The sequence below is a fragment of the Mobula hypostoma genome, chromosome 27 (genome assembly GCF_963921235.1).
Source record: "Mobula hypostoma chromosome 27, sMobHyp1.1, whole genome shotgun sequence".
NCBI classification, from domain to species: Eukaryota; Metazoa; Chordata; class Chondrichthyes; order Myliobatiformes; family Myliobatidae; genus Mobula; species Mobula hypostoma.
Genome location: NC_086123.1, coordinates 19,042,364 through 19,058,700, shown reverse-complemented (window position 1 = coordinate 19,058,700; position 16,337 = coordinate 19,042,364). Strand labels below are relative to the sequence as shown.

The following is a 16,337-nucleotide window of genomic DNA, read 5'->3' as shown; positions in this document are numbered from 1 at the left end:
ATCCGTGTAGGGATCCGTGTACGGCGTAGGGATCTGCTTAGGGTTCGCGGCTACGCTGTACCTACGGTGTTGATTTGACGCAGAAGTATAAATCAGCCTTCAGGAGGCACCTAATAGAAGTGTTTAAGATTATGAGGGGCATAGATAGGGTGGACAGGTAAAATAGTTTTCCCATTGTAGGGATTATCATAAACAAGAGGGCATAGCTTAAGGCGGGAAGGAGGGATTTTAAGGGGGATCTGAGGGGGAAATATTTTACACAGGATTGTGTTACCAGAAGAGGTCGCAGAGTCAGATAGAATTATTAATCATACTTAAAGGGCTTTTAACAGACACGTAAATACTGAAGGCATTAAAGGATCCTGACTATGTGTGAGCAAATGGGATTACTGTAACTAGGCAAAAAGATCCACATGGATGTGCTGGGCCTGGTTCTGGGCCTATGACTCTAATAAAACATAAAGGTAAATAAGACAGCTGTTACCTTATTACAGTTTCATGATATAGAAATACTTGTGATTTAAAGTCACAAATTATTTTGTTTGAGTAGGAAAATCGTGCGTTATTTCGTAAGGCCCAGTGTGCTTGAGAAGTGAAAATCTCTTTATCTTCTTCTAGAGCAGCGGTAGCCAATCCGAGGTCCATGGGCCCCTTGGTAAATGGTAGGGGTCCGTGGCGTATAAAAGGGTTGGGAACCCCTGCTCTAGTGAATTTTATCATGCTACCGATAAAGATGAACTTTATTAACTTCTAAAAGATAAATCTTTCTAGTATTTACTGAGTTAGTCCATGTCCTTTCAAGTGCATCACATCATGAGCAGTCGTTGTAACAATCATAGGCAAACACAGCAATGTGCTGCCAACCGTTGTTTCTTTACACATTTAGAACAGGTCCAGGAGTCCAACAAAGGGGGCCAAAAGTGGCAAGCTACTGAGATACTATGGAGAGAAGGAAGAGGAGCAGGATAAAGATGTAAATGAGGAAGACCAGCTGGCACTGAGGGAATATCTAACTGATAAGCATTCACCTTGGAATGGTGAGGACCTGAGCCCAGAGAATCAGCATCTGAGGGAAATGGCAATCTCCTCGCCATCACTCGTGAATTTAAACTTCTTTTGCTCTAACTTAAAAGCCTTAAGACTTGTGAATAAACAGGTGAGCAAGCTATATTATTCAAGTTCCTTTCTAGGAAAAGAGGATGTCATGTCTATTTATTTCTCTTTAATAGTCTGAATGCATGCCAATGGTTAGAAATTTGAATAAGCACTGTTTATGTACATTTGAATAAGTAGCTCTAAACTTCTACACTTTCCTTTTAATTCAGTGCTTTTAAGGCACTTTAAGAATAGTCTCAATTCTCTACTGACTTTTACAGAATCTAGTGTTTCCTTCCTGAGAGAGAAGTGTTTGTTTCATGTTATCAGCTGCTGGTACTTCTTCACTCAATCTGCACAAACACCAGAATTTTAACAACATAGGAGCAGAATTAGGCCATTTCTTCACGTTTGATCTATTATCCCTCTCAGCCTCATTCTCCTGCCCCCTCCCCATAACCTTTGACCCTAGACAAATCAAGAACCTGTCAACTTTAAATAAACCCAATGATTTGGCCTCCACAGCTGTCTGTGGCAATAAATTCCACAGATTCATCGCCGTCTGGCTAAAGGAATGCCTTATCAAAGTGTAATATTCAAAGTATTGCCACAGAATTTGTTTCCAGCAGTAATTTCTCTTCCCATCTACAACGATGTTTATTTAAATATCATTCCAAAAGATCATCTATCCAATAGATAAAAAAATCTGCATATGGTAATAACATTATTCCGAGCCAGGAGGTGATTGGATCATCATCATCATCATCATCATTTTGTGCCATGTTGTATGACATCATCATTCTGTGCCATGTCGTATGACGTAGGCGATCATGGTCTTTCCATGATCTTGGCAAGTTTTTCTACAGAAGTGGTTTGCCATTGCCTTCTTCTGGGCAGTGCCTTTACAAGATGGGAGACCCCGGCCATTATCAATACTCTTCAGAGTTTGTCTGCCTTGTGTCGGTGGTCGCATAACCAGGACTTGTGATAAACACCAGCTGCTCGTAGGACCATCCACCACCTGCTCCCATGGCTTCACGTGACCCTGATCAGGAGGAGGTGGGGTGAGGGGCTAGGTAGGTGCTACACCTTGTCCAAAGGAGGTCTGCAGGCTAGTGGAGGGAAGGAGCCCCTTTGGTAGTAGAGAGGTATCTCCACCCCACCACCCAACTGGATGAGATTAGATTGGAAGATACCCCTGTCAATCTGGACTGTGGCAAGTGACTGTGATTGACTTTGCCACACAAGCATTGGATGCAGCAGAAGCCATGGGACAAGGCAGTGTTGAAGCTGTAGAATTGAAGACAGTGCTGACTGCTCCTCTAGTTAAGCTGATCATAGTCAGTTCCAACACTGGCATCTGCCTGACAACGTGGAAGACTACCCAGAATATATCCTGCCTACAAATACAGCCCGATCCCATCAGTATGCATTCAGTGGTGGAAGGTGCTGTCAACATATTACCAATTCTTTGATTCAGAGTGTGGGAATTAATTTAAGGGTATCGATTTAATTCTAATGAATGGCGAGTGGATGATTTGAAGGCTTGAACTGGGAACTCAACCGAGCCCATGCTAAATGCTGAGAGCAAACACAAAACTGCTTGGGCTAGAACTGGGCAGGCCGGGGAAAGAAAGGGAATTGGAGAAGTACTTTGAACCTGACACTCCGGGTATCGTATAGTGCACAGGGAGGCTGATCACAGGCAGAATGATAAAAAAAAATTACCTCTTGAAACTTCTTTTTTGATGGTTTATTGGAAATGAGGGAAAGCAAAGATTACAGGTAAAATTCTAGATGAAACTAGGCAGCAGTAGATGTAGTCAGAGGTCTTTCTTTAAAATCTGGACATTTTGTAAACTTAAATTGGAGCAATTATTATTCATGTATCTTTTCAGAGGATTACAGACATAAATCTTCCTGATCAGAAGCTCTGCCACCATTAAGACCATAAGACATAGGAGCAGAATTAGACCATCGACCCATCAGGACAGCCCTACCATTTGATCATGGCTGATTTGTTCTCCTTCTCAACCCCAGTCCCCTTCCCTTGACATCTCTCCATATCATTTGACACCCTGACTAGTGAAGAACCTATCAACTTCTGTTTTAAATATACTGAATGGCTTGTCCTCCACTGTCATCTGTGGCCATGAGTTCTCTAGATTCCCCTTCTGGCTAAAGAAATTCCTCCTCATCTCTGTTCTAATGGGACTTCCTTCTATTCTGAAGGTGTGCACTCTAGTCCTAGAATCTCCCACTGCATCCTGTTTAGCCCTTTCAATATTTGGTAGGTTTGAATGAAGCTACCCCCCCCCCATTCTTCTAAACTCCAGTAAGTACAGACCCAGAGCCAGTACATGTGATAGGCTGTGAATTGTTCTCAGCCAATAATTGCCCTAGTTTGACCATGCTGAGTTTCCAAGTCAAGTCAAGTTATTGTCTTTTAACTATATACGTGTATACTGTCAAATGAGACTTTTCTCCAAACTGGATACATAACACACAATAACTTATGAATGTAAAAATGAAATCTATGGATGGATTACACATAAACAAATAAACTGAAGTGCATAAATTAAATATTGTAAGGAACAGGACAGATTAACCAGTGACACTTTGAATGTGATGCGGCAGGAGTTCAGAAGCCTAACTAGATTAGATTATGAGGACACGCAGTCCTCTTTTATTGTCATTTAAGAAATGATACAATGTTCCTCCAGAATGATATCACAGAAACACAAGACAAACCAAGACTGAAAAACTGACAAAAAACCACATAATTATAACATATAGTTACAACAGTGCAAAGCAATACCATAATTTGATAAAGAACAGACCATGGACACGGTAAAAAAAAGTCTCAAGGTCTCTCAAAAGTTCCATCATCTCACGCAGATGGTAGAAGGAAGAAAAACTCTTCCTGCCATGAGCTTCCAGCGCCGCAAACTTGCCGATGCAGCATCCTGGAAGCACCCGACCACAGCCGACTCTTGAGTCCATCGAAAACTTCGAGCCTTCGACCAGCCCTCCGACACCGAGCACCGAGCACCATCTCCGCCGAGCGCTTCGACCCCGGCCCTGGCAACAGGCAATAGGCAAAGCCGAGAATTTGGGGCCTTCCCCTCCGGAGATTCTCGATCGCACAGTAGCAGCGGCAGCGAAGCGGGCATTTCAGAAGTTTCTCCAGGTGTTCCTCCGTGCTTCTCACGTCCGTCTCCAACAAATCAGGATTGTGCGCGGTACCTGCTTACAAATACGATATCATTTTGGAGTGGCCACACATGCTGCGTCATGCTGCCATCTTCTCCTCCCCTCCATGCCTGAGGAAAGAAGCTGTTTCCTATCCTGACCGCTCTTGTTTTTCTGCCTCAGAGTCTCCTGTCTGATGGCAAGGTGCTGGATGGATGGGTGGAATCCTTAATAATACTAAGGGCCCTGCAAACACAGCACTCCTGATAAATGTCCACAATGGATGGTAGGGAGACCCCTAAGATCCTCTCAGCCGTTGTCACAGTCCCTTGTAGGGGCTTCTGGTCAGATGCTCGGCTGCTCCCAGACCCAATGGGAATGCAACTTGTCAGGACGGTCTCATTGGGGTCCTACAGAATGCTGTTAAGATGGGGGGAGGGGAACCTCACACCTCAATCTCCTTAGGAAGTGGAGACGCTGCTGTGCCTTCTTGTTCAGGGAGGTGATACTAAGGGACTGGGTGAGGTCATCCATGACGTCAACTCCCTGGAACCTGATGCACTTAACTCTCTCTACGGACGTGGAGCTACCCGTGGTATTCCTTCCCATGCGGGTTTCTGCCCCTGCAGTAGCCTTGCCACAGAATCTGGGTGCCTTCAGCTACTTAAAGAGAACAGATACCCACTCTCAAGGAAAAGGCCCATGCTGGCTAATACTGCCAGCAGGCCGACTGATCATTTGCCTCTTCACCCCCACTGGAGATCATTGTCTAATACGCTGATCCCACAGTACTGGCTGCCATAGATGGCCGTATGCTGTGGCTGGATTGTCCTCTGGGATTGGACTGTCTGCACCATTTACATATCCTTAACTCAACGTGTTGATGTAGTAAGAGTCGGCTGGAGCCCTCGTTGCATCAACTACCCCTGAGCAGCTGGTGCTCACCGCAAGTCCTGGTTATGTGAACACTGACCAGGCGGACAATCTGTGAAGAGTACTGATCATGGCTGAGGTCACCCGTCTTGGAAAGATACTGCCCACAAGAAGGCAAAGGCAAACCACATCTGTAGAAAAATTTGCCTGGAGCAATCATGGTCATAGATAGAGAAAAGAATATGAACATCTTAAAGACAGATGGAAGACAATGATCACCCATGTCATACGACACAGCACTTAATGAGGAGGAATACCCCTGCCCTAATTGGCTTTGTTGTTTCCAACAAGACTAGTTAGAGCAGCAAAAAATGCCAGTCATTTCAACAGAATCAGAAAATAATGAACATTTTAACAGCCAAATATAATTTCTTTGCTTCTGTGTAGATCAATGAGGTTGACAAGGACTTGTTGAAATTTCAGAATCTGGAAGAACTTACATTAAGTGCCAATAGGATCTCTACATTAAATTCAGCCAATCTTCCAAGAAAGCTGAAGGTAAATGAGGGATTGTACAGCATCATTTTAAATGTGTGACTGCCTCTGTTGTCAATAGTAACCCGATGAAGAATGCTTATGTTCCACCACTGTGGAAAATGGAGTTCCGTGTGCAGAATGGTGCACAATAACATTTTTTAAAAATTTGTGGCTTATTTGCAGGTTCTAGAGCTCTGCACTAATGAGATTTCCTCTCTAAAAGATCTGGTCCACAACCCACCTCCGGGGTTACAACACCTGGGGCTGTCATACAACAAGCTTTCTCTTGACTCCGAGTACAAATACCTCTCAGGCGAATTCTGGTAAATATTTTGATACCCTGTTAAGCATATTGAATGTGATTGAAAATTTACACAAGATATTCCTCTTCCACCAAATACAGTATCATGGAGTAGAGTGATAGAGTAATCCAACATGGAACAGGCCCTTCAGTCCAACCCTTTCAGGCTAGCCCATTTAGCCAATATCCCTCTAAACATCCTCCCTAATCATGTACCTATCCAAATGTCTTTTGAATGTTGTTAAAGTATGTTAAATGATGGTTTGAGTCATAGAGTCATAGAACCAAGCAACATTGTAAAAGGACATCTGGTCCAATTTGCCCATGCTGACCAGTGGACACCCTTCTTCATCCACCTCATTTCCTAGCATTTAGAGTCATGGAACACTACAACACAGAAACAAACAGGTCCTTTGACCCATCTAGTCCACACCAAAACCATTTAAAACTGCCTACTCCCATCGACCTGCACCTGGACCATAGCCCCGTACCTATCCAAATTTCTCTTAAACGTTGAAATCGAGCTCGCATGCACCCCTTGTGCTGGCAGCTCGTTCCACGCTCTCGCCACCCTCTTTGAGTGAAGAAGTTTTCCCTCATGTTCCCCTTAAACTTTTCACCTTTCACCCTTAACCCATGACCTCTCGTTGTAGTCCCACTCAACCTCAGTGGAAAAAACCTGCTTACATGTACTCTATCTATACCCCTCATAATTTTGTATACCTCTATCAAATCTCCCCTCAATCGTCTACGTTCCAAGGAATAAAGTTCTAACCTAATCAATCTTTTCTTGTAACTCAGGTCCTACTGTCCCAGCATCATCCTTGTAAGTTTTCTCTGTACTCTTTCAACTTTATTTACATCTTTCCTGTAGGTAGGTGACCAAAACCACACACTATACTCCAAGTTAGGTCTCACCAATGTCTTATAGAACTTCAACGTAACATGCCATCTCCTGTACTCAATACATTGGTTTGTGAAGGCCAATATGTCAAAAGCTTTCTTTACGGCCCTTTCTGACAGCGATGCCTCTTTCAATGAATTATAGACCTGCATTCCCAGGTTCCTTTGTTCCACCACACTCCTCAGTGCCCTGCTGCTCACTGTGTAAGGTGTGCCCTGGTTGGTACACTTGGTACACCGCACTCTATGCCTAAGCAATTCAAATGCTCACCTGGTCACTTCTTAGGGTGGCACGGTAGCGTAGTGGTTAGCACACCGCTTCACAGTACAGGAGACGCGGGTTCAAGTCCCGCCTCTGCCTGTAAGGAGTTTGTACCTTCTCCCCGTGACCACGTGGATTTCCTCCGGGTGCTCTGGTTTCCTCCCACAGGTCAGTTGGTTAATTGCTCATTATAAATTGTCCCGTGATTAGGCTAGGAGTAAATTGGGGAATTGCCGGGCAGCGTGGCTCAAAGGGATGGAAGGACCAGTTTCACACTGCATCTCAACAAAACAAATGCTGGGAGTGACCCAGCCTCACTCACTCTCTCAGACACTGCACTCCAAGTATTTACCTCTCTCTGGCTGAAGAAGGTCCACTCATATTTTTACATTTTAAAAAAAAAAATTTCAGGCTTTGTAGGCTGAGCCAGCATTTAACTTCCCATCGCACACCGGACCAGCGTGAGATCATCCTTTATGTAAAAGGCAAAAACAATTTCACGAAGGTAGAGCAGCGGATGTGGTGTATAGGGATTTCATGACGGCCTTTGACATGGTGGACTCATTCAGAAAGTCAGGAGACGTGGAATTCAGGCAACTTGGCTGTGTGGATTCAGAAATGGCTTGCCCATAGAGGGAGGTTGAGATGGTTGAGGTTCTATGTATGTTCTACACTCTTCTTGACTAGAGCTTTGTGATGAATAAGTAGCAACATCAAGAGAGTTTAAGCACAGCACTTTATGTGCTAACCCCATACTTTTCAATTGTGATTGATGCTCCATGTCTAATATTACCTGAAAGTTATTCTACCCTCTTCTGCTCCGAACTGGATCCCTGGAACTTTGAACGCCATCGTAGCGTAGCAGCTAATCCAACGCTACCGCAGCTCGGCGCGTTGGAGTTCAGAGCTCAATTCCCCATGGGAGTGTGTGGGCTTCTCCCAGGTGGTCTGCTTTCCTCCAGTTTTGTAGGTTAGTTGGTGTTTTGTAAATTGTCCCATGATTAGGCTGGGGTTGATTTGGGGGTTGCTGGTTGTTGTAGATCTGGAAGAGCCTATAAATATACTAAGAAGAAACTGCATTTCTCAGCTGATTGGTGGATTTTTGTTGTCCGAGAAACTCTGAGGGAAGTTGTACATTCATCACTGCATAGATCATCATCAGCCTCCTGGAAAGCCTGTATATTATGAGTTAACATGTTCTAGAAAACGTTGTCTCTTTTTTACTATGTTCTGTACCAGCAGTTATGGTTGAAATGACAATAAAAAGTGACTTGACTTGACTTGACTTGAAATACACATCTAGAATCACATGATTAGTTCCCAGAGGAGCTCATAAACTTCCGTATTTATTCATTTCCATCCATCTGGACACCAGCTGGTTTGCTTTCTAACTGAAACTAAATAATTGAAAGATATTTTAAACAGTTCACTAGTGTATTCTTCTTCATGTCCAAACATTAATATTTACGAGAAAAAGAATTGCTATCAAACACACGATGAATTGAGAGCATGCATTTAAACAACAGATTAAATTATTCTGTGATTTGTAATGTGGTGCATACAGCTATTGTAACATCAGCTTCTACATTTTCATGCAGTCAGCATGCTTGTTAGCATTAGGATCGAAGTAAGCTGCAGAAAGATGGAAAATTAGTCAGCTCCATCATGGGTACTGGCCTCCGTTGTATCCAAGACATCATCAAGGAGCAGTGGCTCAGGAAGGCAGCATCCATCACTAAGGACACACACCTCCCAGGACATGCCCTCTTCTCATTGTTACTATCAGGAAGGAGGTACAGGAGCCTGAAGATTCACTTGCAGCAGTTCAAGAACAGCTCCTTCCCCTCTGCCGTACGATTCCTAAATGGACATTGATCCCATGAACACTACCTCACTACTTTTTTAAAAAATTTCTGTTTCTGCAATATTTATTTTAACTTATCTATTTAATATACATTAGTCTATGGTTCAAAGATCCTACAACACTGTAATTCAGTTGTATTAGATCATAGGACCAAAAGATGTAGGAGCGGAATAGGCCATTTGGCGCACAAGGTCTGCTCCGCCATTTCATCATGGCTGCTCCATTTTTTACTCTCAGCCCCAATCTCCTGATTTCACCCCCACCCCATATCCCTTCATGCCCCGACCAATCAAGAATCTATCAACCTCTGCCTTAAATATACATAAAGACTTGGCCTCCGCAGCTGCTTATGGCAACGAATTCCACGGATTCACCACTCCCTGCCTAAAGAATTCCTCCTCATCTCCATTCTAAAAGAACACCCTTCTATTCTGAGGCTGTGTGCTCTGGTCTTAGACTCTCCCACCATAGGAAACATCCTCTCCACGTCCACTCTATCAAGGCCTTTCACCATTCGATAGGTTTCAATGAGATCCCCCCCTCATTCTTCTGAATTCTAGTGAAAACAGGCCCAGAGCCATCAAACGCTCTTCATATGACAAGCCATTCAATCCTGGAATCATTTCATGAATCTCCTTTGAACTCTCTCCAGTTTCAGCACATCATTTCTAAGATAAGGGGCCCAAAACAGTTCATAATACTTTGTGAGGCCTCACCAGTGCTTTATAAAGTCTCAACATTACATCGTTGCTTTTATATTCTAGTCCTCTTGAAATGAATCACATTTGCCTTCCTCACCTTCCTCAACCTGCAAATTACCTTTAGGAAATCCTACACAAGGACTCCCAACGCGTTTTGGATTTTTGTATTTTCTCTCCATTTATAATCCATACTGTATTCCATCTGCCACTTCTTTGCCCATTCTCCTAACCTGTCCAAGTCCCTCTGCAGCATCTCTATTTCCTCAGAACTACCTGCCCCTCCACCTATCTTTGTTTCATCTGAAAACTTTGCAACAAAGCCATCAATTCCATCATCAAAATCAGACTTATAATGTAAAGAGAATCAATCCCAGCACAGACCCCTGTTGAACACCACTATTCACCGGTAGACAACCAGAAAAGGCTCTTTATTCCCACTCTTTGCCTCCTGCCAATCAGCTACTGCTTTATCCATGCTACAATCATTCCTGGAATACCAAGGGCTCATAGCTTGATAAGCAGCCTCATGTGTGGCTCCTTGTCAAAGTCCTTCTGCAAATCCAAGTACACAACATCGATCAATTCTCCTTTGTCTGTCAAAGAATTCCAACAGATTTGTTAGGCAAGATTTTCCCTTGAAGAAACCATGCTGACTACAGCCTATTTTATCATGAGCCTCCAAGTACCCTGAACCACGTCCTTAACAATCGAATCCAACAGCTTCCCAAACACTGAGGTCAGACTAACTGGCCTATATTTTCCTTTCTTCTACCTCTCTCCTTTCTTGAAGAGTGGAATCACACTTGCAATCTTTCAGTCTTCCAGAACTATTCCAGAGTCTAGTGATCTTTGAAAGATCACTAATAATGCCTCCACGATCCCATCAGCCTCTTTCAGAACCCATCTGATCCAGGTGACTTATCTACCTTCAGACTTTTTAGTTTCCCAAGAACCTTCTCCCTAGTAGTGGTAACTTGATACACTTCATGACCACTGACACCTGGAAGGGCCATCATTCTGCTAGCATCTTCCACAGTGAAGACTGATGCAAAATACTTATTAGTTCATTCACCATTTCCTTATCCCCCATTACTACCTCTCCAGTATCGTTTTCCAGCTGTCCAATAGCCACTCTTATCTCTCTTACACTTTATGTATCTGAAGAAACTTTTGGTATCCTTTCTCATATTATTGGCTAGCTTACTTTCGTATTCCATTTTTTTACCTTCTTAATGACTTTTTAGTTGCCTTCTGTTGGTATTTAAAAGCTTCCCAGTCCCCTAACTTCCCACTAACGTTTGCTCTGTTCTATGCCGTCTCTTCAGCTTTTATGTTGGCTTTGACTTCCCTTGTTACCCACAGTTGTGTCAACTTGTCTTTAGAATATTTCTTCCTCTTTGGGATGTATATATCCTGTGCCTTCCGAATTGCTTCCAGAAATTCCAGCCATTGCTGACTCTGCCATCATCCCTGCCAGTGTTCTTTTCCAATCAGTTTTGCCCAACTGCTCTCATATGCCTCTAATTCCCTTTATTCCACTATAATACTGATACTTCTGACTTTATATTCTCCTCAAATTTCAGGGTGAATTCGATCATATGATGATCACTTACCCCCAAGGGTTCTTTTACCTTAAGCTCTCTAATCAAATCTGGTTCATTGCACAACACCCAATCCAGAATAGCTAGCCGTCTAGTGGGCTCAACCACCAGCTGCTCTAAAACGCCATCTTGTAGCTATTCTAGAAATTCCCCCTCTTGGAATCCAGCACCAACTTGATTTTCCCAATCTACCAGCATACTGAAATCCCCAGTGAGTATTTTTTTGCTGCCGCAGAGTTAACAAATTTCATGACATATGCTGATGATATTAAACCTGATTCTGATGAGTCATATTGAAACATGAGTTAATTAATAGAAACACTTGGTGTTCAGCTCCTTATTTAAAAATAGAACTTCTAAAATTTCCAGTTGTCTGATAAGGATCCTCAAAAAATTAACAATGCTGTTATCTTCCAGCATCGGCAGAACCTCTTGTGTCTCTTATCTTCACTCTGTCTCGTCAGTGGTTCCAAGCCCACCACACATTTCCTCCAGCTCCTGCATAAGCCATTCATTTCCCTGCGAGATTACACAAATGTCAAATTAACGACACGCCTGCATTTTAGGAACATATTGTTAAGAACTGGATTGAAACTCGACGTTACTGAAGGTCTGAGTAGCGGTGAACGGTGAGCCACCATCCAGTTTCCCCTGGTTATTATTCCAAGAAAATCACCAGCAACCCAAGATCCTCAGTTCTCCTTGATCAGCAACATTTTTATGGAACAATATTTATTACTAACACATCAGCAATTCTCTCTAAGCTCCGCCCCTCCAAGTGCTTTCTTTTTCTTTTTAAATCTTTTTATTGAGTAAGTATACAAAAAAGGTAAGCCATATAAACATTAATACAATGTTAAAGTATAATAAAATTCCAAAAGATAACAATACCAAAAAGAAAATACTACAAACAATGTAATTTAAGCATAAGAAACCAAGATAACATAATAGTATACTAGATTTTATATATATCAATGGAAAAAAAGAAAAAAAAAACCCCAAAAAAAAACCCACCGTGCAACTAACTAAAAGCAAAGCAAAGCAATGGGCTAACTTGAAACCAAACAGAGTTAAACTTAAAATCACGTCCTCAATCCCGACCTCCATTAAAACAGTGAAGAGAAAACAAGAAGGGTAAATATTACATTAAATGAAAATATCGAATAAAAGGTCCCCAAATCTGTTCAAATTTAAATGAAGAATCATAAAGGTTACTTCTAATTTTCTCCAGATTCAAACATAAAATCGTCTGAGAAAACCAAAAAAAGGTAGTTGGAGCATTAAGCTCTTTCCAATGTTGTAAAATACATCTTTTCGCCATTAAAGTAAGAAATGCAATCATTCTACGGGCTGAAGGGGAAAGATTACTAGAAATTTTAGGTAGTCCAAAGATAGCAGTAATAGGGTGAGGAGAGATATCTATATTTAATACCTTAGAAATAATATTGAAAATATCTCTCCAAAAAGTTTCCAAAGTAGGGCAAGACCAAAACATATGAGTTAAAGAGGCTATCTGCCCCGAACATCTATCACAGAAAGGATTAATATGCGAGTAAAAACGCGCTAACTTATCTTTGGACATATGTGCTCTATGAACCACTTTAAATTGAATTAGGGAATGTTTAGCACAAATAGAGGAAGTATTAACTAATTGTAAAATCTGCCCCCAATCATCCACAGAAATGGTAAGCCCCAATTCCTGTTCCCAATCTACCCTAATCTTATCAAATGGAGCTTTCCTAAGTTTCATAATAATATTATAAATCATAGCCGATGCACCTTTCTGACATGGATTAAGGTTAATTATCGAATCTAAAATATATATAGGAGGAAGCATTGGAAAGGAAGTAAGTATAGTACTTAGGAAATTTCTAACTTGTAAATATCTAAAAAAATGTATTCTTGATAAGTTATATTTGTTAGATAATTGTTCAAAAGACATAAGGGAACCATCTAAAAATAAATCCAAAAACCGTAAAATACCCTTAGTCTTCCAAGTTTGAAAAGCGCGATCCGTAAAAGAGGGAGGAAAAAATATGTTACCTAAAATAGGAATCGCTAACCCGAATTGATTAAGATCAAAAAATTTTCTGAATTGAAACCAAATGCGCAAAGCATATTTAACTATCGGGTTAGAGACCTGCTTAAGACGTTTCGAATCAAAAGGAAGAGAGGAACCTAAAATAGAACCAAGTGTATAACCCTGAACAGATTGTAATTCCAATGCTACCCATTTAGGAATAAATAGTATGTCCCGATCAAGTAACCAAAATTTCATATGTCGAATATTAATAGCCCAATAATAAAATCTAAAGTTAGGTAATGCTAAACCTCCATCTCTCTTAGCTTTCTGTAAATGTATTTTACCCAGTCTCGGATTCTTGTTCTGCCAAATAAATGAAGAAATTTTAGAGTCAACTTTATCAAAAAAAGATTTAGGAACGAAAATTGGTAATGCCTGAAACACATATAAAAATTTTGGCAAAAAAAACATCTTAACTGCATTAATACGACCAATCAAAGTTAAATATAAGGGAAACCATTTAGATGAAAGTTGAGTAATATGGTCTATTAATGGTAAAAAGTTAGTCTTAAATAAATCTTTATGTTTACAAGTAATTTTAATCCCAAGATATGAAAAGTAATTATTAATCAATTTAAATGGAAATTTATAATATAAGGGAAGATGTTTATTAATCGGAAAAAGTTCACTCTTACTAAGATTTAATTTATAACCTGAGAAAAGACCAAATTGTGCTAATAACTCTAAAACAGCAGGAATGGATCTCTCAGGATTAGAAATATATAAAAGTAAATCATCAGCATAGAGTGATAATTTATGGGACTTTAATCCCCGAGTTATCCCAGTAATATTTAAAGATTCTCGAATAGCAATTGCAAGAGGTTCTAATGCAATATCAAATAATAGGGGACTAAGAGGACAGCCTTGTCGAGTACCACGAAAGAGAGGAAAAAAAGGTGAGTTTAAGGAGTTAGTACGAACCGAGGCTACAGGGGAATAATATAACAGTTTAATCCAGGATATAAATTTCAAGCTAAAATTAAACATTTCAAGCACCTTAAATAAATAAGGCCATTCTACTCTATCAAAAGCTTTCTCGGCATCTAAAGAAATAACACACTCAGGAACATTTTGTGAGGGAGTATAAACGATATTTAACAATGTACGAATATTATAAAAAGAGTAACGACCTTTAATAAAACCCGTTTGGTCTTCCGAAATAATAGAAGGAAGTACTTTTTCTAGTCTATTTGCTAATAACTTAGAAAAAACTTTAGAATCAACATTTAATAAAGATATTGGTCTATAAGATGCACATTGAGCAGGGTCTTTATCCTTCTTTAGTATTAAAGAAATTGATGCTCTATTAAAAGATTCCGGAAGTTTACCAAGTTTCAAAGAAGCCTCAAAAACCTTATAGAGCCAAGGAATCAATAAAGAAGCAAAACATTTATAAAATTCAACGGTAAACCCATCAGGGCCAGGAGCTTTCCCCAGATTCATAGAAAAAATAACATTCTTAATCTCATCCATTGTAATGGAAGTATCTAATAAAGAAGACATATCCTGTGAAATCAGAGGGAAGTCTAACTTATCTAAAAAATCATTCATATATTTAGAATCTCGAGGAGACTCTGATTGGTATAAAGAAGAATAAAAATCACAAAAGGTTTGATTAATCCCCACATGATCCAATATCAATCGATCATTTTGGTTATAAATCTGATTGATTTGAGATTTAACATAATTAGATTTCAATTGATTAGCCAGCAGCTTGCCAATTTTATCACTGTGAACATAAAAATCACTTCTTGTTTTCTTTAATTGGTTTACAATCGAGGACGAGAGTAGTAAACTGTGTTCCATTTGAAGTTCAGTTCTTTGTTTGTATAGCTCCTCAGAAGGAGCCATAACATATTTCTTATCAATTTCTTTAATCTTGTCCACAATTACCATCTCCTCCTGCTTCTGTTTCTTCCTCAAAGCAACGGAATACGAAATAATCTGACCCCGAATATAGGCTTTAAAAGTGTCCCAAAGAGTGTTAACCGAAATATCTTCTGTATGGTTAATTGTAAAAAAAAGCTCAATCTGTTCATTCATAAAATTAACAAAGTCCGAGTCCTGAAGCAACAGCGAATTAAAACGCCATTGTCTATTGTTTGGTATATTGGCCATAATTTTAATAGAAAGCTTAAGTGGAGCATGATCCGAAATGGTTATAGAATCATAATCACATTTAATCACTGAAGAAATGAGACGAGAATCAATGAAAAAATAATCAATTCTTGAATAGGAATGATGAACATGTGAAAAGAAGGAAAAATCTTTTTCCTGAGGATGCAGAAAACGCCAAATGTCCGTCGACCCAGAATCAGAAAGGAAAAAATTAATCAAATTTGCAGATTTATTAGGTAAAGTCCGTAAAGGAGCCGAACGGTCCAAAGCTGGAGATAAACAGGTATTAAGATCTCCGCCCCAAATCAATGAAAACTCGTTCAAATTCGGAAACTGATCAAACAATGATTTATAAAATTCCGGACAATCCATATTAGGAGCATAAACATTAACCAAAACTACTTTTTTATTAAATAATAAACCACTAACCAATAAAAATCTACCATTCGGATCAGAGATAATATCCTGTTGTATAAAAGTAACTGAGGAGTCTATAAAGATAGAGACGCCTCGAATCTTAGCATTGGAGTTCGAATGAAATTGTTGTCCCTTCCAAAATTTGAAAAAACGTAGTCTGTCCCCCCTCCGTACATGGGTCTCTTGTAAAAATAAAATTTGTGCTTTAAGTCTCCGGAACACTTTAAAAACTTTTTTCCTTTTAATAGGATGATTAAGACCATTAGTATTCCAGGAGACAAAATTAATAATAGACTCCATAAATCCTAAAGTCAACCCATAACAAGGAGGATTGACAATAGGCGCGACCCACAGACCCGGAGAGGAAACAGAACATACAAAAGATACCGG

The 16,337-nt window shown here is 40.3% G+C and overlaps 1 protein-coding gene across 1 annotated transcript in view; it reads left to right on the top strand.

The window, feature by feature from the left end:
• Window positions 1–16,337, top strand: part of LOC134338382 (leucine-rich repeat-containing protein 43-like) — a 128,716-nt gene that overhangs the window by 48,609 nt on the left and 63,770 nt on the right. Inside the window, 3 exon segments of the mRNA XM_063034171.1 lie at window positions 887–1,156; window positions 5,608–5,718; window positions 5,881–6,020. Of these exon segments, the coding sequence (XP_062890241.1) occupies window positions 887–1,156; window positions 5,608–5,718; window positions 5,881–6,020 (521 nt within the window).